The sequence below is a fragment of the Boleophthalmus pectinirostris genome, unplaced genomic scaffold (assembly GCF_026225935.1).
Source record: "Boleophthalmus pectinirostris isolate CB_2022bp ecotype Guang Dong unplaced genomic scaffold, ASM2622593v1 HiC_scaffold_2, whole genome shotgun sequence".
NCBI classification, from domain to species: Eukaryota; Metazoa; Chordata; class Actinopteri; order Gobiiformes; family Gobiidae; genus Boleophthalmus; species Boleophthalmus pectinirostris.
Genome location: NW_026571152.1, coordinates 41,648,890 through 41,676,747, shown reverse-complemented (window position 1 = coordinate 41,676,747; position 27,858 = coordinate 41,648,890). Strand labels below are relative to the sequence as shown.

The window sequence follows — 27,858 nt, the reverse complement described above, 5'->3', positions numbered from 1 at the left end:
TAAAGTCTGGGCTTTTTAATTTCTAATATATTTCCTCGTCTTTGCTTCTCTACAGCAAATCAAGTAATCCAAAGTATTCAGATTACATTACTCACTTTAAGTCATTTAATGGATTCCGTTATAAACTACATTCTGGAGTATGTAATCTGTAATCTGTAGGGGATTACATTTTAAAAGTCACCTTCCCAACACTGTCTACCTGTGCCCCTTAACCTCACACAGGTTCGTGTTCCTTCGGCTCCTTCGGGTCAGTTGTGTTTGCAGCAGCAGGACATTATGTGCACTCAAATCTACATCAGACTCAGATTAAATAGTTTAGTTAGAATAGAATATAATATAATAAAGACGTCTTCCTGAGCAAAGAATGAAGCAGCTTTGGGCTAAATATAAAGTGTCTTTGGTTGAAAGTGAAAGTTCCGTGTAGATCTGCTCAGTCCTCCCACTCCATGGGCAGGAGCCAGGGGTGAGGGTGTCCGTGGCCGTGGGGTTTCCTGGGCACGCTCTCAGGGGCCTGTTTGCGGCTGTGGGTCGGAGGTTTCTTCTTCTTGGGGGCGGTGGTCTTCCTCTGACCGGACAGGGCTTTGGTCAGAGACTGGTCCAGCTCCCAGGCCTCGTCTGTGGGTCGAGAGCTCAGGATGTGCCTGATGGTCGGCAGAGCCAGGTCGGACCTACAGTCGAGGTAACTCCTGAGGTTCAGCTCTGGGAACACTTCATCTTCTAGAGTTTGGAGGAGGAGATGATCTGCATGAGACTGGTGCAGCCGACGCGACACCTGCTGCTCCACAGACACAAAGCACAAGGCCTGGTCCGGTCCCACAGAGAGGTTCTTCCTCTGAGACCAATTCTTCATGTTCTTTTGGGTTTTGTGCCCTCTCTGTGCCCGCTGCTCTTTCCTGTTGGTAGCTGGCAGCTTGGCGACGCTGGGCAGGAGCTGGTACAGGCCTTCGTCTGCCAGATCGGCCAGGTCCCCCACCATCAGCTGATGGATCAGACGCTTCCTCATGCAGCGAGGGGTGATGGTCGGAGCTCCAAGTCCACTGCCTGTCAGACACAGAGTTTAAACAGGCTTCAGGTGGGACGAGCTCCACAGACGCATCACAGAATCCACAGACGATCACAGACTTCAGAGGCAGCCAAAGGAGAGGCGATCTCATGAAGCGGTTCCAGAGAAAGGTGCCAGGAGAAAAGCCAAAGTGCAGAACTAAAACAGTGAAACATGCTTCACAGCCCTGCGGCGCAGAGGTGCAGACAGCAGAGGAGAACATAATCAGTATGTCCCAGAGGCCATACTTAAGTGAAGGTTAATGAGAAGCACCGTCCTCCAGAGCTCCACCACAGGCAGGTGAGAGTAGGAGCCATGCAGGAGAGGAGCGCTCCAAACCGGTCGTTTGACTATTTTAACCCGAGCGGGGGTCACGGTTTGACCCGAGGAGAGGTCAGACTCACCCTCTTTAAAAGACGCCAGCACCACGCGACTGTTGGCCTCCTGTGGTCTCCTGAAGTTTCCGTTCAGAGGCTCCGGGGTCGAGTCCTGAAGATGTGACGAGAAAAGGGCCGTGGCCAGAGACACGAACTGGAGCAAAACACAAACACACGGGTCAGATTACACTGTTCTCCCATGTTTTAATGTAGTTTCCTCGTCACAAACAGACCTGGAGCTGTGTTTTTGTTTCATTCACACGTTTAACAGCAGATTTAGGTTTCTTCTTTCAATTTTGCGTAATCTAGGACCTTTAATCGACAATATCTGTAGCATTGTTGATTGTCCACTCACCTGAGAGCGAGATATGGTGACAGGATTTCTGAAAAGAGTCCAGAGCACACTGGGGTAGCAGGGGGGCGTGGTCAGGGAGCCGTCGTAGCGATAATACTCGTCCAGGCGTGAAGGAAACAGATTTCTGACGTTGAAACCGGGGACTTGCACTTTCTGACCTTAAGAACAGAAAACACAATCAAAGGTAATAAAAAGGCAAGTTTTAAACGTCCTATATTACACAAACTTTACTCTTGTGAGCTTTAAGTCATGTTATAATGTTGTTCCCTCCTCAAAAACAGACCTGGAGTTGTGTTTTGTTTCATTCACACGTCTGAGTAACTCTTTATATTAATGCTCTGTTCCATTTTGTGATGTCATGTAGTGGTTAGGGCTGTGCAAAAATATCAAAATATCAGTATATCGTATTGTTTAATGTGATGATACAGTATCAATATCGTGAGCTGCTGTATCGATATATCACCAAGAGTATTTTTTGTATAATTTACAAAATTATTTTGTTACAGCTACAGTTTTGTTGTTGTTTTTTTTTTAGAGGAAGGAAACTCTTTTGTGCAACATATTTGACATTTTTACTGTTTTGATGATTTAAATGTTTGTGTTTCATATTAATTTTGCACAAGAAGTGGTTTAATAACAAAGGCGTTTAGTGTCACAGACGTGATTTAGTCTTTATTTTTTATTGAATTGTATTGAATTGATTTGAAATATATCAAATCGAAAGCTCACTGAATCGAAAAACGTATCGTATCGTGGTCTGTGTATCGAGGTATGTATCGTGTCGACAACTTCGTAATGATACCAGCTGTAGCCATGGCAGTTTTCAAGTTAACAGTTCCTTTTACGTTTTGTTTAGGCTGTAATTACACAGTATGCTGAGAAACAAATATTTCCTTCCCTCCGTTTTCCAAAATAACATCGTGCACACAGCACCGTTTTCATTTACATCAACCTGCACAAATACGTCATCGAGCATCGTCAAAACTACACCGAGTCTCTGGGCGGCACCTGGATTAGATTCAAACCTGTAGCTTTTATGTCATTACAGTTGTAAGTTTTACTCGCAAATATCTTGAAAATCGTGCATTAGTGAGCGGGCTCGCCTCTCCACAGATCTGTTAAAGTGAGAAGAGATGGGTTTTCGGGGCTTTTTTAAACATGGGGCATGTGGATGAGTCTCTGATGTGTTTGGGCAGGGAGTTCCAGAGGGAGGGAGCAGCGGCGGAGAAGAAGGCCCGGTCCTTTCCCCCAGGTCTTTTATGTTTAGTCCTGGCGGGGGGAGACAGGAGGTTGGCATCAGTTGATCGGAGGGCACGGGCGGGGGTGTGGTGGTGGTGGTGGAGGAGCTCAGAGAGGCAGGTCGGGGGCCAGGTTGTGGAGGGACTTGTACACAGTGTTGAGGAGTGTGAACTGGATGCGCTGGGGGATGGGGAGCCAGTGGAGATCTCTGAGGACAGGGGTGATGTGTTTACGGGAGGAGGCGGGGAGGCAGCAGAGTTCTGGATGTACCGGAGTCTATTGAGGAGTTTGGAGGGTGAACCGTAGAGCAGCTATTGCAGCAGTCGAGGCGGGAGGTGACAGAAGCGTGGATGAGGGTTTCAGCAGACTGAGGGGAGAGGGACGGGCGGAGACGAGCGATGTTCCGGTGGTGATAGAAGGCGGTTTTAGTGATGTGTTTAACGTGGTGTTCAAAGGAAAGGGTCTGGTCAAAGAGGATGCCGAGGTTACGGAGGTGGGGCAAAAGGGAAACACCGGTCGCACTTTTGGCGCGTCAGCTCCTAAATCTCACTTTACACACAAACGCCAAACCGGAGTTTTCCAGAATCTCCACTTGAGCTGGAGTTTTCAGAAAGATTAATTTTCAGAGTTGAATTTGCGTTGCAAATTTGTGTGTAAAAGTTGAAACAAATGAAGGGAAATGCCTCAGTTTTTAAAAAATACCCGTGTATCTGTAAACAAGGCCTTGGTAGAGATTGGAAACTCCAGAACTGAAGTGATCCAAATGATTCTAGTGAAGGTGTATGAAGTTACAAAACACAGAGGAGCACTTCTTGTATTACCACGTGACATCACAAGGTGGAACAGAGTGTTTTCAGTTTGAGAGAAGAACTCTAAAGCCTAAATCTGCAGGTTTGTGCGTTAAAAATGTGCGAATGAAACAAAAACACAACTCCAGGTCTGATTGTGACGAGGAAACAACATTAGAACAAATCAGAAAATATGTAACTCTATTTTCTAACTTTAATTTTTTATTTTTTTTGTCACTCGATTCTGTTTGTGAGTTTATGTGACTATTTTGGGACACTCGGGATTCAATTTTGTTTTGTGTCCCTTAGTTTAGTCACTTGTTTTTTGTATAGACCTACATGACCCGGTTTTTGGCACAAAACACGATATTTGTTAATCCTGTTATTTTGTTTCTTCGTTTAAGTTATTTTCTGCACATATATTTTCACATGCTTTGTTAATTCATCCTTTTACAATCCTGTTTATTAAATTATTACTTTATCTACCAAGAGGTGCCAAAGTTCAGTAGTTAACGTTACACAATACAAACAAACGACAATAAAACCAGAGGAGACAGATTAGGAGAAACAGGCGCTCGTTACTGAAGCCGTTCAGCCCGGATTTCAACAGCTCTGCTTTTTTCCGGTTTTTGTGCAACGTGTTCGGAGCCGGAGCCGAGCGGGGAAAGAACATGTGACCGACTCTTACCTCTGTATTTAACGCCGTTCAGGAATTTCAGGAACTGATCAAAAGCCGGGCTGAAATCACCGATCTGTGAAAGAAACATGAGCCAAGATCAGAACGTTAAAGCTCAAAGTACGTCTTAAACCCCCGGGCACAAAGAGTATCAAAGAGGTGTTTGGAGACTGACGCAGACGGGGTTTTCAATCATTTATTATTACGCTATAACTACAGAGAAACATTTGTGCATGTGGGTGAGTTTATCGGGAAATTAAATGAAAAAGATTTGAGAAAAAATATAAATTGGCTCAAAAATATCTGCAGTTTATCAGTTTAGTTCAGTTTATTTGCCATTTGCAGTAAAAAAAAAAAAAAAAAAAAAAAAAACAGAGGTGGGACCAAGTCGTTGTTTTGTGGGTCTGAAGTCTTTCACCTCAAGTCCGAGTCAAGTCCCAAGTCAAATACAAGCAAGTCCAAGTCGAGTCTCGAGTCACTGGTCCATAAATCCAAGTCAAGTCCAAGTCGTCTGCTTTGGGCTTCAAGTCATTTCAAGACTTTAAACCAAAGTACCAAATAGAGCTTAGATTTTTGCAATTTATATGAATTTTAAACTAAATTGTACTTAAAAAGTCATGGTATATTTATATATAAGAGTTGTAGAAATGCTATTTTTTCTTTTTTAAATGTTGACAAGATTTGAGTGTGAATCGTTACGGTCAGAACAGAAAAAAATGATTTAAAAGTGTTTAATAACAGTTATTTTGTCTGCAATGAAATGAAAGGATCATGTTCTCTGTAGATCCCTCTGTTGTGCTTATACTGTATATTACTGTATTGTACTGTGTTTTACTGTATATTTATTATATATATTACTGTATATTACTGTATATTACTGTAGTACGGGCATGTCCATTGACTTTCAAGTCTAAATCGAGTCCCAAGTCTTAGTCCATTTTATCAAGTCAAGTCTCAATTCCTAAAAAAAAAGTGACCCAAGTCTGACTCGAGTCCAAGTCACGACTTGCATGTCCCAACCTCTAATAAAACCACATTGGAAAAAGGAAGTGATAAGCCCGGAGTGCACAGAATTCATCCACACATTCAAGCAGATAAATTAAAACAGTAAAAACACAAACCACAGAATATGAACACAAGCAAAACAACACCGTTAAAACATCAGCATCAGTTTCTTTCTAAACAATCGGCATCGGCCATGAAAAAAAATAAAGATATCAGCCATCTCTATGTCCATGTTATGTGATATTTGAGCCTCAGCCACATTTAGAGGCACATTTTAGTTCAAAATCATCGTTCACAGACTGTATAAAGACGCACGTGTTGTGTTGTTGTTTCTCACCTCGATAAAAACCCCGAGCACGGCGAGTCCGTCCGATTTATCCACCGCCACAGACATGTTCGGATACTTCTCTGAGTTAAAGTGGACGACGTGCATCTGTGAAGGACAAACAAACGTCATGAGAAACACACAGTCCTGCAGAGGAGGAGGACGGACAGAGTTTCTTACACTGCTCCTTCAAATACAATTCAAACTTCAAATTATACATCAGATGTCACATTACAGTTTTAGTTACTGCTTGACAAGTTTTCCCAATAAACTCCTACTAAAGTACTTCTTGGACCATTACTTTGTACTTCAACTTCAGTTTACTTCAGTATATTACTTTGAAATAACAGTACTTGAGAACATTTTTTGGCTCTTTGGCCCATCTTTGGTGGTGATATATCGAAAAATTGATAATATTGCAATTATTGTTCTGAAGCAAGGGTGTAGGTTTGCGTAGGGACGGTGGGGACATTTCACAACAATATTTGGGGAAGACAAAATAGTCCCTACTAATATTTGCCATTTTACTTTAATAAACAAAAATATACATTTATTCTGATATTTTCCAAACTCAATTGTATTAATTGAACAGGTTTTAGTTCACATTTTGTTTCTTAGACGTTCTGAGATGTGTTCAGTGATATGACGACAGGGTTACACCTGCCGCTGTTTTATTGGCTGTAACAGAGTGATGTCATTAGTGGAGCCAGGAGCCTAAACTGAGGAAGTGGCAGGACAGGGCCGCACCTGTACATGTCGACTTGAGCAGGCGTGACTGAAGACGCTGCACAAACTCTGAAAAACTTTATAAAAGGAACTAACTCGGCTTCATCGTCAATTAAACTCGTCTTATAATGAGTCGCCGCGGAAAAAGAGCGAATATCAGCACAAGTGCACCTGCCAAACGGAGCCCTACTCCTGCACCTGCCAAACGGAGCCCTACCCCTGCACCTGCCAAACGGAGCTCTACTCCTGCACCTGCCAAACGGAGCCCTACTCCTGCACCTGCCAAACGGAGCTCTACTCCTGCACCTGCCAAACGGAGCTCTACTCCTGCACCTGCCAAACGGAGCCCTACTCGTGCACCTGCCAAACGGAGCCTACTCCTGCACCTGCCAAACGGAGCTCTACTCTGCACTGCCAAACGGAGCCCTACTCCGTGCACCTGCCAAACGGAGCTCTACCCGTGCACCTGCAAACGGAGCTCTACACCTACACCTGCCAACGGAGCCCTACTCCTGCACCTGCCAAACGGAGCCCTACCTGCACCTGCCAAACGGAGCCCTACTCTGCACCTGCCAAACGGAGCCTACTCCTGCACCTGCCAAAACGGAGCCCTACACCTGCACCTGCAAACGGAGCCCTACACCTACACCTGCCAAACGGAGCCCTACTCCTGCACCTGCCAAACGGAGCCTACTCCTGCACCTGCCAACGGAGCCCTACTCCTGCACCTGCCAAACGGAGCCCTACTCGTGCACCTGCCAAACGGAGCTCTACTCCTGCACCTGCCAAACGGAGCTCTACTCGTGCACCTGCCAAACGGAGCCCTGCCCGTGCACCTGCCAAACGGAGCTCTACTCCTGCACCTGCCAAACGGAGCCCTACTCGTGCACCTGCCAAACGGAGCCCTACTCCTGCACCTGCCAAACGGAGCCCTACTCGTGCACCTGCCAAACGGAGCCCTACTCCTGCACCTGCCAAACGGAGCCCTACTCGTGCACCTGCCAAACGGAGCTCTACCCGTGCACCTGCACCTGCACCTGCCAAACGGAGCTCTACCCGTGCACCTGCCAAACGGAGCTCTACACCTACACCTGCCAAACGGAGCCCTACTCCTGCACCTGCCAAACGGAGCCCTACTCCTGCACCTGCCAAACGGAGCCCTACTCGTGCACCTGCCAAACGGAGCCTACACCTACACCTGCAAACGGAGCCCTACCCACCTGCCAAACGGAGCCCTACACCTACACCTGCCAAACGGAGCCCTACTCCTGCACCTGCCAAACGGAGCCCTACTCTGCACCTGCCAAACGGAGCTCTACACCTACACCTGCCAAACGGAGCCCTACTCGTGCACCTGCCAAACGGAGCTCTACTCGTGCACCTGCCAAACGGAGCTCTACCCGTGCACCTGCCAAACGGAGCTCTACTCCTGCACCTGCCAAACGGAGCTCTACTCGTGCACCTGCCAAACGGAGCTCTACCCGTGCACCTGCCAAACGGAGCTCTACTCGTGCACCTGCCAAACGGAGCTCTACACCTACACCTGCCAAACGGAGCTCTACTCCTGCACCTGCCAAACGGAGCCCTACTCGTGCACCTGCCAAACGGAGCCCTACTCCTGCACCTGCCAAACGGAGCCCTACTCGCACCTGCCAAACGGAGCTCTACACCTACACCTGCCAACGGAGCCCTACCGTGCACCTGCCAAACGGAGCTCTACTCTGCACCTGCCAAACGGAGCTCTACCCGTGCACCTGCCAAACGGAGCTCTACTCCTGCACCTGCCAACGGAGCTACCTGCACCTGCCAAACGGAGCTCTACCCGTGCACCTGCCAAACGGAGCTCTACTCGTGCACCTGCCAAACGGAGCCCTACTCCTGCACCTGCCAAACGGAGCTCTACACCTGCACCTGCCAAACGGAGCCCTACCCGTGCACCTGCCAAACGGAGCTCTACTCGTGCACCTGCCAAACGGAGCTCTACTCGTGCACCTGCCAAACGGAGCTCTACTCGTGCACCTGCCAAACGGAGCTCTACTCGTGCACCTGCCAAACGGAGCTCTACTCGTGCACCTGCCAAATGGAGCCCTACTCGTGCATCTGCCAAACGGAGCTCTACTCCTGCACCTGCCAAACGGAGCTCTACTCGTGCGCTGTGAGACCCCGACTCTACTGACAATATTCCATGGAAAAATGTACAGACATGACCTCACAAACATCTCATCACCAACAAGCAAAAGGAAATCTGCTATAAACTTCTACATCGCTGTTTTCCGCTAAAGGATCATCTGAGAAGAACAATGGACACAAACTGAAAAATTAAACCACCTCTCACTTATTTTGGACCTGCCCAGACTCTGTGTGTTTTTGGAAAGAATTCATAAAACGTGTACACAACTTCTTCTCCCATTTGACCCTTTCTTATAAAGATGTGCTGTTTGTTTTTTGCAGTACATGTCATACGAAAAGTAAACAATATTATATAATTCATCTGTTCATCAAGTAACCGATCAGTTGGTTTCATGGGGGGGATGGGTCGCCTCTCCACAAATCTGACCAGTAACTTGGTCTGGTTTGGTCTCCATGAAGGTAGAAAGGTTTAATGTCATACTGTGAAACATTCCAGACATTCCCTGTGATAGAAATTTAGATTGTGGAAAGATTTCTCTCATTCTGTCTTTGTGTAAATGAATGTGATTTGCACCTGAAACTCAGATCCGTCATGAACATGTGTAAAGGTTCATCAAACACAACTGTCTCCACCTTCAGGAAGACCTTTGTTGTCCTCAACTGTATGTTCATTTAGCACCAGCCTCTGAAACCAAAGTCACTCTGCTTTGATATGTATGTAGGTTGTATTTCTGTATAAATACTCAGAACTCAAATGCTCTGGGGAGATACTGGGCAGATACTTGGAAGATGGGGCAAGATGTGGTAGGGACATACTGCTGGTGGAGAGACGCTGTTGGGCTGTGGCCAGAACAGGACTAGGCCCTGTCCATATCTGCTGTAACAAGAATAAACTTTGGTCTATATTCCAAAAACTCATCGGGCTTTGGAAATTGATTCATTATAGGCGAGTTTCATTGTTGACAAAAGCGCGCGTTTGCATACTGGGAATTATTTTGGTTGGCGGCAAGAAACACTAATTCAACATGACGGACGGAGCGAGAAAGCACGTAAAGGGTATTGATCCCGGTTATTTATCCACTCTAACGGCAGAGGACCCAAGACCATTTGACCAGAAATTGGTCATAAACATCGACTGACGCCAAATCACATTTTTCAACCTTGACAGAGCCTGGACCAAACCAAATTTCTGGTCAGAATCGCCAACTACCTGGACAAATATTCACTTGGGCGATATCCACAATGACTTGGTGGAAACTCCTGGGCCATTCACAGCAGAAAAGATGAAAACCTCCAAGAGTCTCGATGTGTTGCTGAACTTGTTGGAGTCCACGGTTTGTTAGGATCTTCTACGTTTGCTCTGCGGATGTTTGAAAGTCGTTTAATTCACCGTTAGCGGTTCTTTTCACTCGGAATACGAAAAAGACATTTTCCTTCTTCCGTGCTTCTATTTGTGCATCCGATAATGCAGCAGGAATTTACCATTATCGGGGAGAAATACGCGAGGTTACGCACTGTGTTTGACGCTACCGTGTTTCTTGCCTCCGACCAAAATATTTCAACGCGAAGACAGCGCCAAAACCTGTATAAATCAGCTGACCGGACACATCACAGCAACATCTCAGGAAGACCAATAGTGAGCAGTCGAACCTGTCAGGTATGAAAACAAACCCTTGGTCTGAAAAAAGAACCTAATGACATATAATACAAACATATTGTCTATAAACTAAATAAATAAAAATTACAGAAAAAGCTGAAGTAACTGACATTTCTGCACTTTTTGGGGTTAATTTTAGGCTCCGTTCTTCACATTCCTGATGCTTTGTTAAAATATCGTCTGAATTTCGTGACTGACAGGATCCAAAAAAAAAAACTTTTGGCAGTAGTTTGACCTGGCTTGACTCTGACGGATGAAGTCATCCGCGTAACACTCACGAGGACATTTCCCACCATCCAGAAGCACCAGAAAAAAACCCTATCATCAGGAGCTGTGGTTTGACCCTCGAGGGACACTGTAGAGGAGCCCTGAGTGTGACGTGTCTCTGGAGAGAGGCCGGTCCCACCACAGACGCTCTGATGTGGCTCCTGCATCTGCACCAGGAACTCAGAGGAGCCTGTGGTCCATGTGAAGACACTGCTTTGAGGAATTACACGTTTAAAAGTTCCTCTATGACACAAAAAAAGGTTTCTGTGAGGTTTAAGCCGTTTCATAATACTGTGTCCTCCTCAAAAACAAACCTGGAGTGTATGTGTTTTGTTTCATTCATGTTTGAGTAACTCTTTATAGACCAAAAGTTCCTTGCGTTTTAGATTTGTGGAACTTCCGGTTAATGGTTTTCTGCGACAAAATGTGTGTGTAAATGTGTGTCGTATTCTCCAACAGCTTCGTAAATCTGCCCAATCACCAAATCTTCAACCAACAAACTCCACAAAGGATAAACATTCTAACACGAACAATTTATCCACAACTATCAACACACTGAACAAAATGTTATGATCATGAATAAAACAGAAGTAACTTGACTGATTCTACAATTAAAATAAAAAATTGATTTCATGATGTGGATATTAGCATAGACAGAGAGATATGTGAGACATCTCTAGAACCATAACATTAGTTTAGTTGAGTGTGTGGTCGTTGTTCTCCTTTAAGATTTCGTTTTTCTTTCCTTGATAGTTGTGGATAAATTCTTCACGGAAGAATGTTCTAACTATCACGCAGACAACTTGGACTCAAATGCAACACAAAGAACACAGTCAAACGCAAACGTCTCAGGTTGATAAACAAAAAAGGAATATATGAACTAATATATGAACTCAAATATCCTCTAAAACTCTTATTAGAAATTCTTATTAGAAAGGATAAGCTCAAAAACAGGTTCTTCTAACAGAGAATAATGCAGAATTGCACAAATTGCAAACAACAGATTTCAGATTCAGAGTTTCAGATACGGAGCCTGAGTGTCTCTCTTGACTAGTAAACAATCGAACAAAGACTGAATGAGCAGAGGGAGTTTACAGAGAGAGGCCTGGGATAATTTAGGAATGAGTGGCGGCTGTAGGAAAAACAGGGAGGAAGCAAAAGAAGGACTGGAACAGACTAGGGAATGGAGCCGGACTGGGGAAAAACATGAGAACAAAAGGCAGAACTGTGAAAGTTAACAGTTCCTTTTAGGGGTGTAACGGTACAAAAATCACAGTTCGGTACATACCTCGGTTTTGAGGTTCATTGGTTTTTGGTACAGCAACAATTTGTTTTAACATTATACAGACGGCAAAATAAAATAAATGCAAAGTGCTGCTTGGTAATACTAATAAATAAAATATTCTGAAATAAGCAACAAATGTATGAAATATTATTAAAAAAAATAAATTCCTTGTAGGCAGTAAACAAAAGTTTTCAAAAAATAAAGCGCAGCACTAACAGTTTCAGCAAGTTTTACTCAGTCGTCAGATTTTTGGCCAGAAAAAACAACTTTTGGTTTTGTCTGCAGTAAGTGCAAATCTGCTGCAGTTACAACGTCCCCAGTGATTGAAAATACACTTTTCGCCTCAGACAGAGGTCGCAGGTATGGGGGACGAAGCAGATTTTGTGCCGATGAAAGGTGAAAGTGAGGACCGCGGCGAGACAACTGTAGTTTTGTGATGATTCACGTGGTTCGGAGGGACGTCGTCAAAGCGAGGGGCAGTTGTTTTCAAGACGGCTGCCCTAAATATAAAGCGCCGCAGTTAACTCTACCCCACAGGTGTCAAACATGCGGCCCGGGGGCCAGATCCGGCCCTCCAAGACCTTTAATCTGGCCCTCGGCTGATTTTCTACTAAAATATTTTAATTCTATTTTTTATTAAAATCTTGTTAATTTTCTGTGGTGTTTATCACAGCAGCGTCTCCAGCGTCTCTGTACGTGGCCCCTCCCACCAGAGCAGCACAAATGAAGACTTGTCTCTTTCCAAACGCTCTTAAAGGACGATCGTTTTGACTGTTGACCGTGACACCCTCATCAGAAAAATGTCCAACATGAGAAAAGTGGAGCTGAGTGCAGGATTTTACAACAAAAATTTACTTATTCCTATTTCTAAAAGTTAATGTTAAACAAGTTCATGTTAAAACTTTGTGTTGAAATTGTATTTTTCTTAAAGTTTCAGGTTGTTCATAATATTATAATATTTTGTAAAAGAAAGAGTTCATCAATTAAAAAAGATTTCTGTAATAGATTTGTGTTTCTCTGCACAAATATTTGAACTTATTGTTATTTTTGGGGTTTATATGACATGAGTTTTTTGATCCGGTCCCTTTGGGATCAAAGTTGGTTGGACACGACCCCCGTAACAAAATGAGTTTGACACCCCTGCTCTACCCCAATCACGGAGGAGTTCCCGTGAATATTAAAGAGCTGATCCTAAGTGTAGCTGCACATTTAGAGGTTTTTTACATTTTGTTTAGTAGAGATTGGAAACTCCACAGCTGCAATCATCCAAATGATTCTAATGCAAATGTATGGAGTTTAAAAACACAGTGGAGCACTTCCTGTATCCTGCACATGACAAAACAAGGTAGAACAGTGTTTTCAGTTTGAGACGAGAACTAAATCTGCCTAAATGTTTGTGAGTTAAACATGTGAATGAAACAAAACACAACCCCAGGTCTGTTTGTGATGAGGAAACGACATTATAACAAAAATAATTCTGATAATTCTACACCGTTCTCACCTCCAGCATCATTTTTGACTCTCACCTCAACTTCCACCTTCAATTCAAAAGTCACCCAATCTGTTTTCTTCACCTCCGCACAATTAGCAAAATGAAACACATCCTCTACCGCCCTGATCTGGAAAAAGTCGCCCATGACCTCCTCTACGGACACGCTTCATCAACAAAATAAAACGTTCCCCAGTGACTGATAACACAAACGCAATGATGGACAGCTTGTTTACCGGATTAAAATAACTTAAATTCAGCTTAGAGTTTACACAAAAACACGTTAATGAGTTAAAAACCACCAGCACGGCCGCGTCGACGGAGCGAAAATGTAATGAAGCGGACATTTATAAACGCACTGAGTCAATGGTTTTCCCTGATGCCAAAACAGACGCTGTCAACGTTCACGCGAGGAGACGGAATGTTGTCATCGACGGGATCTCGGAGAAAGAAAAACGGAAAAGAGGAGAAGGTCACAGCTCCATCTGAGTCCAGAGTTAAAGGGGAATCGGGAAGTCGAAAGTAAAAAAAAAAGAAACACATTCTGACTAAAGCACATTTAAGATCATTATATCTAAAGTTGCACTGTGTAACTTTTCGTTTGGGGGAATGTTCCACAGTATGACATTAAACAGCTCGACTTACCCGGGGCAGTCCCAGTTCTGAGCCTGTGTCCCCCTGTCCCAGCAGATTTATACAAAACCACTCATTTGTCACAGTTTATACAAGAAATGTCCCAAGTGTCCCTATTTTTGAGCACTTTGATCTAAACCAGGACTAAACTAAGACTAAACGAGGACTAAACCACAATTTGTCACAATTTTTGACCAATCTGATCCCTGCCAACAGTAAAGAGAGGCATCCATCCCTCCATCTTCTTCCGTTTATTTGAGGCCGGGTCACAGGGCATCAGTCTAACAGGGACTCCCAAACTCCCAGACACGTCCTCCAGCTCTTCCAGTGGGACCCCAAGGTGTTCCCAGGCCAGTCCAGAGACATAGTCCCTCCAGCGTGTCTGAGATCTTAACCCGAGCCCTCCACCCTGTTGGGACATGAACACCTCCTGAGGGAGGCGCCCAGGAGACATCAGAACAGATGTCCTCCCCTCAGCTGCTCCTCTCGATGTGGAGGAGCAGCGGCTCTACTCCAAGCTCCTCCCGTGTGACTGAGCTCCTCACTCTGTCTTTAAGAGAGCGCCCAGACACCCTGCAGAGGAAACTCATGACCAGAGGTGAGGGGAGGAACGAAGACTGACGGTAAATCGAGAGCTTCGCCTTTCGACTCAGCTCCTCTTCACCACAAAGGTCCGATACAGCGACCGCATCACTGCAGACGCTGCACCGATCCACCTGTCAATCTCACTCTCCATCCTCCCTCCCCTCACTCGAGAACAAGACCCCGAGATACTTGAACTCCTCCACTTGAGGCAGAGACTCTCCACCCACCCGGAGACGACAAGACGCCGTTTTTCCAGTCAAGAACCATGACCTCAGACTTAGAAGAGCTGATTCTCATCCCAGCCGCTTCACACTTGGGTCAAACCGCCCCAGTGCTGATTAATCGATAATTGATCATTAAGAATTTCATCGATTACGTTAATTTTAATCGACAAACCGAATGTAGGTTGTTGTGTGTAGTGTGACCAAACAGGTGTGTACATGTGTCTCTGCATCAGAAGGAGCGAGACACAAACAGTGGGTCAGTCTGTAACGAACCGAAGCACAAATGTGGATTTAACGATGATTTGTACAAGAAATTCCACACTTTCCGTTGCGTTGGGACAAGTGTGAGTCCATGTGCACAGTGTATAAAGCAGCACATATGTTTCTGTGTCCAGTGGGAAAAAGTTTTTCCAGGTGAGAGTCGCTCAATGTGGATGACGAGGCCCCGCCCCCCTCCCCCCGTACGCTGTCCTGGTTTTGACAAACACAAATCTGGTCACACTGACCTGTATTCACCTGAGTCATGTCTTTTAATCCAACACAAGTTGAACCACATCAGGGACACAAGAGCTGGAGTTTTATCTTCACTTAGTTTATGCAAATTAGTGATGTGGTTTTAAGTTTCGTTTCTGTGAGATTTGAACAAAAATGAATTAAACACATTATAATGTCAAACATCTGATGTGGCTCTAGAGTCGTTATGTTTATATGTCGTAAAGTTGAATTTATTTATGCAGATTAGTGCAGATAGTAATAATAATGATGATCATTTTAATATAAAAACGTTAATGATTAATCGATAATCGATCATTAATTCTTCTGACGATCGATTAAGAAAATGTCATCGAATGCCCATCACTAGTCAGGACTATCACAATTTTTGACTAATCTGAATCGGGGCCAACAGTAAAGAGGAGCATAAACTGTCATTTGTTTCGCCAAAACACATAAATCCATGTTTGTGAATGATGATAAAGCAAAAAAATATTTATTTATACCAACCATCCCAACCTGGGTGTGTCCAAGTGTAGAATTAAAGAATAAAATCTGGTCAAAACAAAAACACAACTCCAGGTCTGTTTGTGATGAGGAAACTACATTATAACAGAGATCAGAAAACAGAGTAATAATACAGGTTTTTTTAATTTCAGTATCTGGGGAGAGACGGGAGACAAAAGCGCAAACTGGTGTGAGAAAAGTGCTTACGGGGCAGAGGCAGCAGACGGCCACTCCCCTGAGAGGTGGTGGAGCCCAGTGTATAATCGTATCTATCCTCTTTTAATCCCCAAACCACAGCTCCCGGAGACACAGAGGCACGAGGAGCAAACAAAGGAATCTCCATTTTTAAACAAACTCCTCTGATACACAATACAAACACCAGATTATTTTGGTCCCGTAATGTCACACTCTGGTTTACTGGCTCTTAAGGTTTAATGCCCTACTGTGGAACATTTCAGACAAACAATATACCAAGTCTAAACCGGGACTAAACCAGAATAAACCAGGACTAAACCAGGACTAAACCGGGACTAAACCAGAATAAACCAGAATAAACCAGGACTAAACCAGGACTAAACCAGAATAAACCAGAATAAACCAGGACGAAACCAGAATAAACCAGGTCTAAACCAGGACTAAACCAGAATAAACCAGAATAAACCAGGACTAAATCAGGTCTAAACCAGGACTAAACCAGGACTAAACAGAATAAACCAGAATAAACCAGGTCTAAAACAGAATAAACCAGGTCTAAACCAGGACTAAACCAGAATAAACCAGGACTAAACCAGGACTAAACCGGGACTAAACCAGAATAAACCAGGATTAAACCAGGACTAAATCAGGACTAAACCAGGATTAAACCAGGTCTAAACCAGGACTAAACCAGAATAAACCAGGACTAAACCAGGTCTAAACCAGGTCTAAATCAGGTCTAAACCAGGACTAAACCAAAATAAACCAGGACTAAACCAGGTCTAAACCAGGTCTAAATCTCAGTCTGACCTGTAACTTGGTCACAAACAAAGGAATCTCCATTTTTAAACAAACTCCTCTGATACACAACATAAACATCAGATTATTTTGGTCCTGTAATGTCACACTCTGGTTTATTGGCTCTTATTACGCTTGTTTAGTTTGATCAACGTGTCACTTTTGTTTTGATGAAGAAAGACGAGCATCAGAAAGTTTCTGAAGTGAGTCCAAGAGTCGGTTTGGTTTGTCAGGACTCGGAGCAAAACTCAAACAAACAAACACAAACAGAGATTCGTCCAAATTACTTTTTAATGTGTCTCGCAAAGCTGCAAAATCGAGCTTTTTCTAACTCATGGTTTCAGAAAAAATTACTAAAATATCCGGTTTGGAGTCCGACACCTGCTTATTTCTTTGGATACGTCATTGTTCTGTCTGGAATGTTCCGCAGTGTGACATTAAACAGCTTGACTTTATATTTATTTAATTACAGGTGGTTTTAAAGCTCAAAAATACCCAGAAAAACAGACATTCTGACTGTGAGCGGCGTCGCCTCTCCACAGATCTGACCCGTAACTTGGTCTGGTTTGGTCTCCAAACAAGAGGCCACACTGTGAAACATTCCAGACAAAGCAATAAACCAGGTCTAAACCAGGTCTAAACCAGGACTAAACCAGGACTAAACCAGGACTGAAACCGGGAATAAACCAGGACTAAACCAGAACCAAACAAGATCTAAACCAGGTCTAAACCAGGACTAAACCGGGATTAAATCGGGACTAAACCAGGACTAAACCAGGTCTAAACCAGGTCTAAACTGGGACTAAACTGGGACTAAACCGGGACTAAACCAGGTCTAAACTAGGTCCAAACAAGGTCTAAACCAGGTTTAAACCAGTTCTAAACCAGGTCTAAACCGGGAATAAACCAGGTCTAAACCAGGACTAAATCAGGACTAAACCAGGTCTAAAACAGGACTAAACCAGGTCTAAATCAGGACTAAACCAGGTCTAAACCAGGTCTAAACCAGGACTAAACCAGGTCTAAACCAGGTCTAAACCGGGACTAAACCAGGACTAAACCAGGTCTAAACCAGGACTAAACCAGATCTAAATCAGAACCAAACAAGGTCTAAACCGGGTCTAAACCATTTCTAAACCAGGACTAAACCTCAATCTGACCTGTAACTTGGTCTGGTTTGGTCTCCATGAAGATAGAAATGTTTAAAGCCATACTGAGAAACATTCCAGACAAAACAGTAACATCTCCATGGAGAAAAGCTTTCGACAGACCCTCCACCAGAAAAGTTACACAATGTGGCTTTAAGTGTGAACCGTTCCCATCAGGTGTATGTTTTTGTGTGTTCCTTACCTCTCCTGCGTACTGTTTGTTATTGACCATGTGCTCGGATCCCAGCGGTCGAGCGGCCGAGCCCCAGTGGAAGTGGAGCTGAGCGGCCGTGTACCGGTGAGGCAGACTGGAGATGTACATCCGAGAAGGAAGAGAGATCTGGACTGTGGAGAAGGAACAGAAGTTTAGTCCAATACGCACCAATAATAACGCAGCGGTTTAAGTCTGTATAGGTTAGGGCAGAAAACTGATATGAAAGTGTCTTTGTTTTTAAAATGACAAAATAGGAGACTCTGTGGCTCATCGGGGGCGAACCACTGTCATATTTTTTAGGATTGCAATGTTCTGAAATTTTATTGGACACAGATTTGGAGTCATATAAACCATGTTTTTGGATCTAAATTGATGTTTAGCTTTGAGTGTTTATACTTGGGAGATGTTAAAGGTTGTATGGAGGATTTTTTTTGTTTCATATTGTCAATGATAGATTATAGATGCAGTAGCCTTGTAATTATGATGACCAAAAAAAAGAGAATAAAAATTCATCAACTCTGGACGTGGTGGGGCTAAACATTTGCCAATAGATAACGACACTGCCTCGTTATCTGTGAGCTGACAGGCTGTCAATCAAACTCCCTACGTTTCTAGTGTAACTGACGCGTAACTGACGCCGGTACGTGGTTTATGTACGACTGTCACACAGTCCACAGACGCAAGACGCACAGACGCTGTTTACTCCACCAACGCAACAGTTCTTAGCGGCTTTTTTTGACCTATATCTTCCTTGCAGTTCGCACAAAGTTTTGTTGCAATGGCGACAAGAATCCAGGAGCAGTTCGCCGCAAAAGAAAGTCAGTTTTTGAGGTCGATGAAAGAAGAAGACAAGGGGAAAAGCAGCGAAGCCAAACTAAGGTGATTCTTGGAGATTCATTCCAGCGATGGCGCGACTGAAGCAGACGCAGGGTCTAAAGACTGAACCACTGGTCCACAAATTACTCCTGGACAGGAAACTTCTGCTTATTCATGAAAACGTACTTTATTTCCAAGAGCAAGACAAACGTTTTTCAGGACACGAAAGCGATATCCTATGTCTGAAAACGTAATTTTCAAGGCAAAGAAAGAGTCCGCTTGCTGCTGCGTGTTGTAGTTAGTTCATTCGCACGGAATCTCCGCGCACTCTTCTCTGCACCCCTTTCCTGCTCCTGTCCCCGCTGCCCGATCCGCTCTTCTCCCTGCTCCTCACTTCTCCGGGCACGGAATCTCCGCGCACCGCTCCCCTCTCCTCTCTCCTCTCCCTGCTCCCTGCTCCGCTCTTCTCCCCGCTCCTCACTTCTCCGTCTTGCCTAACCAACACTGTAGTTAGTTGTTTACAAGTCATGTGCAGCGGCTGTAAACAAACCTGTTTCTGGCGTAAGGAGGAGGAGGGAGGAGGCGTTTCTACGTAGGAGCTGTAGGGGAGGGGAGGTGGTTTCACGCATGCGCAACATTTGAAAAAGGACAAACAGTCGCTGGATTTCTCGTTCCTTGGAAAATCCTCTATACAACCTTTAATGTCCAGAATTGGAGAAACGATGATAAAAAGTTATGAGCAATCCTACTTGTAGCGAGCAAAAAAGCCATGACAAGAAAATGGCTGAGGGCGGATCCTCCATCGATAGAGGAGTGGATAGAAATAGTTTTTGAGATTTATGTGATGGAAAAGCTGTCTTTCACCCTCCAGAACCAAAGGGACTTATTTTATGAAACATGGACGAAATGGACTATGTGAGTATGTGAAACCTGTCAGATCAGACTTTATTTGAAAATGAATAGCTCACATACATCTTGATTGATATTTCATTGAACGACTGTAACGGCACTCTTCTCCTCTGTGTTTGTTTTTTTCTGTTTTGCTTTATTTTGTTCTGTATAATTGAAAAAATTAAAAAAATAAAAATTATAAAAAATAAAATAAAATGACAAAATAAAATCTAAAAATCTGATCAATCAAAATGAGGACAAAAAAGATCGGCGAATCGCTGCTGCGTCGGGAGTGATGCTGTCGCTGTATGTATATCAATCTTTATTCCTCCCCTCACCTCTGGTCATGAGCTCTGTGTAATGACCGAAAGGACGAGATCGCTGATACAAGAGGCCGAAATGAGTTTCCTCCGCAGGGTGTCTGGGCGTCTCCCTTAGAGACAGAGTGAGGAGCTCAGTCACACGGGAGGAGCTCAGAGTAGAGCCGCTGCTCCTCCACGTCAAGAGAACATCTGTTTTGATGTCTCCTGAACGGAAAAAGATCATTTTCATGTTCACTTAAATCCAAAAAGGTGCGTAAATATGAGTTAGAGATATTATCTGTAATTAGATCGTAATTAGAAATGTCTAAATTATGACGCACTTTCTAAATAAATACAGAACTAAACTTGTTTGGTGTGTGTTTCATGTGGAGCGCTCTCTGGTGTTACACCAGGTCACACACCTCTCTCGTGGTGCAGGGTTTCATCAGCCCCTCTCCCTCAGACAGAGATCTGCTCCACAGAAACGAGCAGAACTTAATGCAAAGAGAAGGAAGAAGAGCCCCAGGTGAGTCTGAACTGAGGCCAGGTGAGGGGAACAGGCCTCACATCTGCCCTCTACTGGTGAAAAAGAATCGATGGTAACTTTAAATCTTGAGTAATGAGCAGTGTGTCTGGAGCAGTGTGACACTCATCTTCAGACTGTGGAACATTCTAGACCTGGGCCTTGTTCAGCTCCAGGCCACATCCGGCCCTTTAGTCGACTCTGACCGACCTGTTTAAGCCCATTTGCAATCACAAAATAAACATATTAGATCATTTTACCTCATGCTTGGACTAAAGCTCCATTGCTTTTTATTTTAGAGCTGTTTTTTATTATATTTTTTGTAAGGCAGCCTCACTTTTTCATTGCTTATTTATGACAAATTCTTCCCAGTCTGAGCAGCTCATCAAAACAATGATAATTACTGCTTTTTTTTTTTTTAAATAAAGAAATACAATTAATATTATGCAGATTTGAGTTCAGCATTTTGGCCTCCACAATATTTTCTATTTCTCATGTGGCCCCATAGAAATAAGTGTTGCCCATCGCTGGTCTAGACCAGGGGTGTCCAAACCAGGCCCACATATCTAAACACAGATGAAGCAGAGGGCTGAATGAGCCTTTAGTCTTTATTCACGCTAAGATCCTTAAAACCACACACTAAATATTAAATATTAGCTTTATTAAGGTAGATTTTCAAAAAACTTGCAGTAAAAAGTTCATTTTTAATTGATGCAAGGTAATGTGGGCCAATTCACGCATCAAGAATTTCAGACTTCGGTCATTGCGCAATTCACACTGGGAAGGATCCTCAGAAAAAGTGAGCATCAAACCTCCATGTTTGTTTTCCCAGTGGGATGTGTCTATTGTCAAAGTCGATCTTTTCAAGTCTTTTGAACCATATCACTTTTCTTTCTTGTTCTGATATTGTCATATTTTAGTTTTGGGATTCGGACTTTGTTAATTGTGTGGTTGTTGGATCCTAACAGCGGAAAACGGCTCGAGAAATTGGTTTGCGAACTCCATAAATGCAAAAGTGAATCAGATGTGTGTGACTCAAACCTCTGTTCAAACTATTTCCCTTCCCATTGGAATTGAAAAATAGTGAAAGGTGAAGGTGATGGGCAGGATTGATCCACGGGAAGAACCAAAAAGGAAACATTTGACTGACTAAATCATCCCGAGTTTGCAGCGAACATTTTGTATGTGGAGCGACATCAAAGCGGGATCCCGTTTGTTAATGTAGAGGAGCAGAAGACAAACAGACTGAGCTGCACTTTCTTGTTCTTGTGGTTTTACAGCAACATCACGTCTTGGTCTCTTTGCAGTGGAAGGTGTTTCTTGGTGAACAGTTGGTGCCTCTCGTTTTGGTGTTGACTTTTTAAATTCGTAACCAAGACTGAGCGAGGGATCGGGATTTTGCTTTGTCGCCGCTCCACATACCAAATGTTCTCTGTAAACTTGGGATGATTTAGGCAGTCAAAGATTACCTTTTTGGTTCTTCCTGTGGATCAATCCTGCCCATCACCTTCACCTTTCACTATTTTTCAATCCCGTTGGGAAGAGAAACAGTTTGAACAGAGGTTTGAGTCACACACATCTGATTCACTTTTTACATTTATGGAGTTCGCAAACAAATTTCTCGAACCGTTTTCCGCTGTTAGGATCCAACAACCACACAATTACGACGTCCGAATCCCAAAACTAAAATATGACAATATCAGAACCAGAAACAAAAGTGATATGGTTCAAAAGACTTGAAAAGATCGACTTTGACAATAGACACATCCCACTGGGAAAACAAACATGGAGGTTTGATGTTGACTTTTTCGGAAAATCCTTCCCAGTATGAATTGCGCAATGACCGGAAGTCCTGAGATTCTTGATGCGTGTATAACCACTTGATGCAGACGGCAGGTGGAGGACTCTCGATCAGCAGTGACGTGAGACTGAACGTCATCTCCTGAGTCAGCGAGTGCAGAGCTGACGTCCACTCGCTCTCATAAGCACCGGTCTGCTCCAGAAGCCTCCACTGTCACTATCATCACGAGTGCGCTCTCGTCGCCCCGCGTGATCCGCACGCGTCACTCCGCTGCGCACAGACGGCCGAGAGTTTCAAAAGTGTCGACTAATGTTTGTGTGGATTATTGAGCGCAGTGGAGCCGTGAGCTCTGGTCAGGACGGGGCTGTGTAATAAGACAGTGTCGGAGGATAAACGCTTCGGTAAACAGAGACCAGAGCCGCTTTGGTAAACTGCAGGATGATCCCGAGTCATTTTCTGCAGGTCCACCCATAATTTAGATCTCAAGTGAAAAAAAGCGTCCTTCATATTTAATTCGGGCTTTTGTAATGTCCGTGTGAGCTCAGATTTGTAGCGGCTCTCTCTGAATAAAAGCCTGGGCCCTGAGCTTGAGGAGAGTGTTGTTGGTTTGCGTTTGATATTCTGGTACAATGACAGGTCCTCACGGGGGTTTTCACTCACACAAGAAACTGATTTGATGATATTATCAGATTATTCTACACATGCAATAAACTATGAGAACTTTTAGTCACATAAAAAAAAAAAAAAAGTAAACGGAACTGAGTAAACTAGATAAAATACTGTGAATTATTTTGAAGATATTAGAGCTACTGCAGACTGATGTATCTCTTCACCGATATTTACACTTTTTTAGGAATCAGCCTCACATCTTTTTGGACAATCAGTATTCAGTCTTGACAGTGTCGGGAAGGTGACTTTTAAAATGTAATCCCCTACAGATTACAGATTACATACACCAAAATGTAGTTTGTAACAGAATTCCATTAAGTTACTTAAAGTGAGTAATGTAATCTGAATACTTTGGATTACTTGATTTGCTGTAGAGAAAGCAAAGACGAGGAAATCGTAACATAAGAAGTTTTGTCTGTTAAAAGAAAATAAAAAGTCCAGACTTTACTGAACCAAATTAAAAATATTATTGATAGAAGACGAGGAGACACGGTTTAGTCCTGTTAAATCCTGTTTGATCCTGGTTTAGTCCTGGTTTTAGTCCTGGTTTAGACCTGGTTTTAGTCCTGGTTTAGACCTGGTTTTAGTCCTGGTTTAGACCTGGTTTTAGTCCTGGTTTAGACCTGGTTTTAGTCCTGGTTTAGACCTGGGTTTAGTCCTGGTTTTAGTCCTGGTTTAAACCTGGATTTAAACCTGGTTTAGACCTGGTTTAGACCTGGTTTTAGTCCTGGTTTAGACCTGGTTTTAGTCCTGGTTTAGACCTGGTTTTAGTCCTGGTTTAAACCTGGATTTAAACCTGGTTTAGACCTGGTTTAGACCTGGTTTTAGTCCTGGTTTAGACCTGGTTTTAGTCCTGGTTTAGTCCTGGTTTAGACCTGGTTTTAGTCCTGGTTTAAACCTGGATTTAGACCTGGTTTTAGTCCTGGTTTAGACCTGGTTTTAGTCCTGGTTTAGACCTGGTTTTAGTCCTGGTTTAGACCTGGTTTTAGTCCTGGTTTAAACCTGGTTTTAGACCTGGTTTAGACCTGGTTTTAAACCTGATTTAGACCTGGTTTAGACCTGGTTTTAGACCTGGTTTAGATCTGGTTTAGACCTGGTTTTAGACCTGTTTTAGACCTGGTTTTAGACCTGTTTTAGACCTGGTTTAGACCTGGTTTTTGTTGTTGTTGTTCACACTCCCAAAGAGAAATCATTTTGTGTTTTGGAATCTGCTGCTCAGTCACAAACCCAAGACTGAGCAGCTTCAGTGCAAAATCTGGAACAACTTCACCCACTGGGAAAGAAATTTGGACTTGGTACAAAAAGTTTAAAGATGAAGTCTGCTTATGTAGGATAAAAGATCTGGTAGACCAACATCAGCATCGTCACTGAGCTTGACTTAGCGGTTTTCAAGATAATTGCTTTTAAAATTATGTCAGTTTTTTGGGGATTATACCTGTATTATTCTTGTCTGTTCCAAAAAAACTTACATTGTAAACTTCCAAATAAGGAAATAAATTTATACTTCTGCACTTTTGTGGGTTATTTCTACTACTACTACTACTACTACTACTACTACTACTACTACTACTACTACTACTACTACTACTACTACTACTACTACTACTACTACTACTACTACTACTACTACTACTACTACTACTACTACTACTACTACTACTACTACTGTTAGAATACTAAAAGAATAAAGAAATATTATTATCACTGTACTCTTTCTCTTCTACCCCTCTCTCTCTCTCTTCTGTCTCTCTGTCTCTCTCTTCTCTTCTCTACTCCTCTCTCTCTCTCTGTCTCTCTTCTCCTCTCTCTCTCTCTCTCTTTCTACCCCCTCTCTTCTCTCTCTCTCTCTTTCTGCCCCCTCTCTCTCTCTCTCTCTCTCTCTTCTCTTTCTACCCCCTCTGTCTCGCTCTCTCTCTGTCTCTCTCTTCTCTCTCTCTCTCTTCTACTCTCTTCTCTCTCTGTCTCTCTGCTCCTCCCTCTTTCTCTCTCTCTCTTTCTGCCCCTCTCTCTCTCTTTCTACCCCCTCTCTCTCTTTCTACCCCCTCTGTCTCTCTCTTCTGCCCCCTTTGTCTCTCTCTCTCTCTTTCTCCCCTCTGTCTCTCTCTCTTTCTGCCCCTCTGTCTCTTTCTGCCCTCTTCTCTCTCTTTCTTTCTGCCTCTCTCTCTCTCTCTCTGCCCCTCTGTCTCTCTCTCTCTTTCTCCTCTGTCTCCCTTCTCTCTCTGTCTCTTTCTACCCCTTCTCTCTCTGTCTCTTTCTGCCCCCTCTGTCTCTTTCTGCCCCTCTCTCTCTTTCTGCCCCCTCTGTCTCTCTCTTCTTCCCCCTCTGTCTCTTTCTGCCCCTCTGTCTCTCTCTCTTTCTGCCCTCTGTCTCTCTCTCTCTCTTTCTGGCCCCCTCTGTCTCTCTTCTGTCCCCCCTCTGTCTCTTTCTGCCCCTCTGTCTCTCTCTCTTCTGCCCCCTCTGTCTCTCTCTTTCTGCCCCTCTGTCTCTCTCCCTCTCTCCCCCCTCTGTCTCTCTCTTTCTGCCCCCTCTGTCTCTCTCTTTCTGCCCCTCTGTCTCTTTCTGCCCCCTCTGTCTCTCTCTCTTCTGCCCCCTCTGTCTCTCTGTCTCTTTCTGCCCCCTCTGTCTCTCTCTTTCTGCCCCCTCTGTCTCTTTCTGCCCCCTCTGTCTCTCTCTTTCTGCCCCCTCTGTCTCTCTGTCTCTTTCTGCCCCCTCTGTCTCTTTCTGCCCCCTCTGTCTCTCTCTTTCTGCCCCGTCTGTGTGGTGCCCACCTGAGTGCCCGTTGTTGCCCAGGGTGAGCTGCTGGGTGGGGGGCAGGTGGTAGTTGTGGAGCTGGACGGGGGGCAGCGTGGGGTCAAACCGGAGCAGGTCGGAGCTGATGTGAATCGGCGACTGGAAAACTCCACCACAGAACGGGAAGAGTCTGGACCAGTGCTGCTCCCCGTCCAAACCTGCAAACAAATCAGCATTTTTACACAAATCAAGATGAAAAATAAAAGTTTAAAATAAAATTAAAAATAGGTTAAAATGTACAGGAAATCGAGTCTAAAAAATAAAAGTCTCAAAAGTGTCATAAGAAAAACTTTTACTTTTACTGTGATTTTAAACATTATTTCAACAAAACAAAGGCGACTAAACCAGGACTAAACCAGGACTAAAACCAAGATTAAACCAGGACTAAAGGACTAAACAGGACTAAACCAGGACTAAACACAGGACTACTAAACAGGACTAAAACAGGTCTAAACCAGGACTAAACCAGGACTAAAACCAGGACTAAACAAACCAGGACTAAACCAGGACTAAACAGGTAAAACAAGTCTAAACCAGGACTAAAACCAGGACTAAAACAGGACTGAACCAGGTCTAAACCAGGACTAAACCAGGACTAAACCAGGATTAAAACAGGACTGAACCAGGTCTAAACCAGGACTAAACCAGGATTAAAACAGGACTGAACCAGGTCTAAACCAGGACTAAACCAGAACAGAACCAGGACTAAAACAGGACTGCACCACGTCTAAACCAGGTCTAAACCAGGACTAAAACAGGTCTAAACCAGGACTAAACCAGACTAAAACCAGGACTAAAACAGGTCTAAACCAGGACTGAAACCAGGTCTAAACCAGGACTAAAACAGGACTAAAACAGGACTGAACCAGGTCTAAACCAGGTCTAAACCAGGTCTAAACCAGGACTGAACCAGGACTAAACCAGGTCTAAATCAGGACTAAAAAAGGACTAAACCAGGACTGAACCAGGACTAAATCAGGACTAAAAAAGGACTAAACCAGGACTGAACCAGGACTGAACCAGGACTAAACCAGGTCTAAACCAGGTCTAAACCAGGTGTAAACCAGGTGTAAACCAGGACTGAACCAGGACTGAAACAGGACTGAACCAGGACTAAAGCAGGACTTAACTAGGACTAAACCAGGTCTAAACCAGGTCTAAACCAGGACTAAACCAGGACTAAACAAGGACTTAACCAGGTCTAAACCAGGTCTAAACCAGGTCATAAACCAGGACTAAACCAGGTCTAAACCAGGACTAAACCAGGACCAAAACCAGAACTAAACCAGGACTAAACCAGGTCTAAAACAGGACTAATCTCGGACTTTAAAGCAGCGTTACTCCTGTACCAAGATGGCGGCTTTGTTGACGCATTCGTTCCGTTGAGCTATAATAAAATCTAAATAAATAAATTATAATCCAAAAAAATCTACAATAAAAAATAAACTGTAATGAAAAAAATTACCATAACAAACTATAATAAAATAAACTATAATAAAACTCTAATTTAAAAAAGTTTTAATAGTCGATGCGAGATCTACAATTATATATGTTTATGGACTAGAAAAGTTGCGGAAAAAAAAAACGTTGACTCACCAGAATAGCTCCATTTTGCAGCTGAAACACAAAACATCAATTATTTTCATCTTCCCTGCCTTGAAAAACGTTTAAATTGACACAGTTTGAAGCTTAAACCGCGTATTATTATTATTTTTCGCTCATATTGTGCCTAGAGCGCGTAGTTACCGTGCAGCAGGGAGGCGGCGCGCAGGAGCAGGGCGGATGTCAAAGCCGTCCGCAGCTGCATGTCTCCGGCCTGAGGAGTCCCGACAGCCCCGGTGTGCGCACGGGAGTCCCGGAGCCCGCTTTTATAACCATGCCTCGGCCTCGGTGTTCCCGGAGTGACGTA

The 27,858-nt window shown here is 43.8% G+C and overlaps 1 protein-coding gene across 1 annotated transcript; it reads right to left on the bottom strand.

Annotated features, from left to right (window-relative positions):
- On the bottom strand, positions 1-27,756 carry ca12 (carbonic anhydrase XII). The gene is made up of 8 exons (XM_055155920.1): positions 27,696-27,756; positions 25,928-26,107; positions 18,146-18,288; positions 5,820-5,915; positions 4,490-4,553; positions 1,775-1,932; positions 1,447-1,573; positions 1-1,041 (listed from the first exon to the last, which is right to left on the bottom strand). The coding sequence occupies exons 1-8, from the start codon at positions 27,754-27,756 to the stop codon at positions 431-433; spliced, it is 1,440 nt and encodes a 479-aa protein (XP_055011895.1). The 3' UTR covers positions 1-430.
- Between the last annotated feature and the right edge of the window lie 102 nt (positions 27,757-27,858).

Excerpts from the sequence above, each read along its gene's own strand:
- ca12 (XM_055155920.1), bottom strand. The coding sequence starts at position 27,756 with ATGCAGCTGCGGACGGCTTTGACATCCGCCCTGCTCCTGCGCGCCGCC. Across the intron at positions 26,108-27,695 it reads CGCCGCCTCCCTGCTGCACG|GTTTGGACGGGGAGCAGCAC; the intron begins GTAACTACGCGC and ends ATTTGTTTGCAG. Across the intron at positions 1,933-4,489 it reads GAACGGCGTTAAATACAGAG|GTCAGAAAGTGCAAGTCCCC; the intron begins GTAAGAGTCGGT and ends TCTGTTCTTAAG.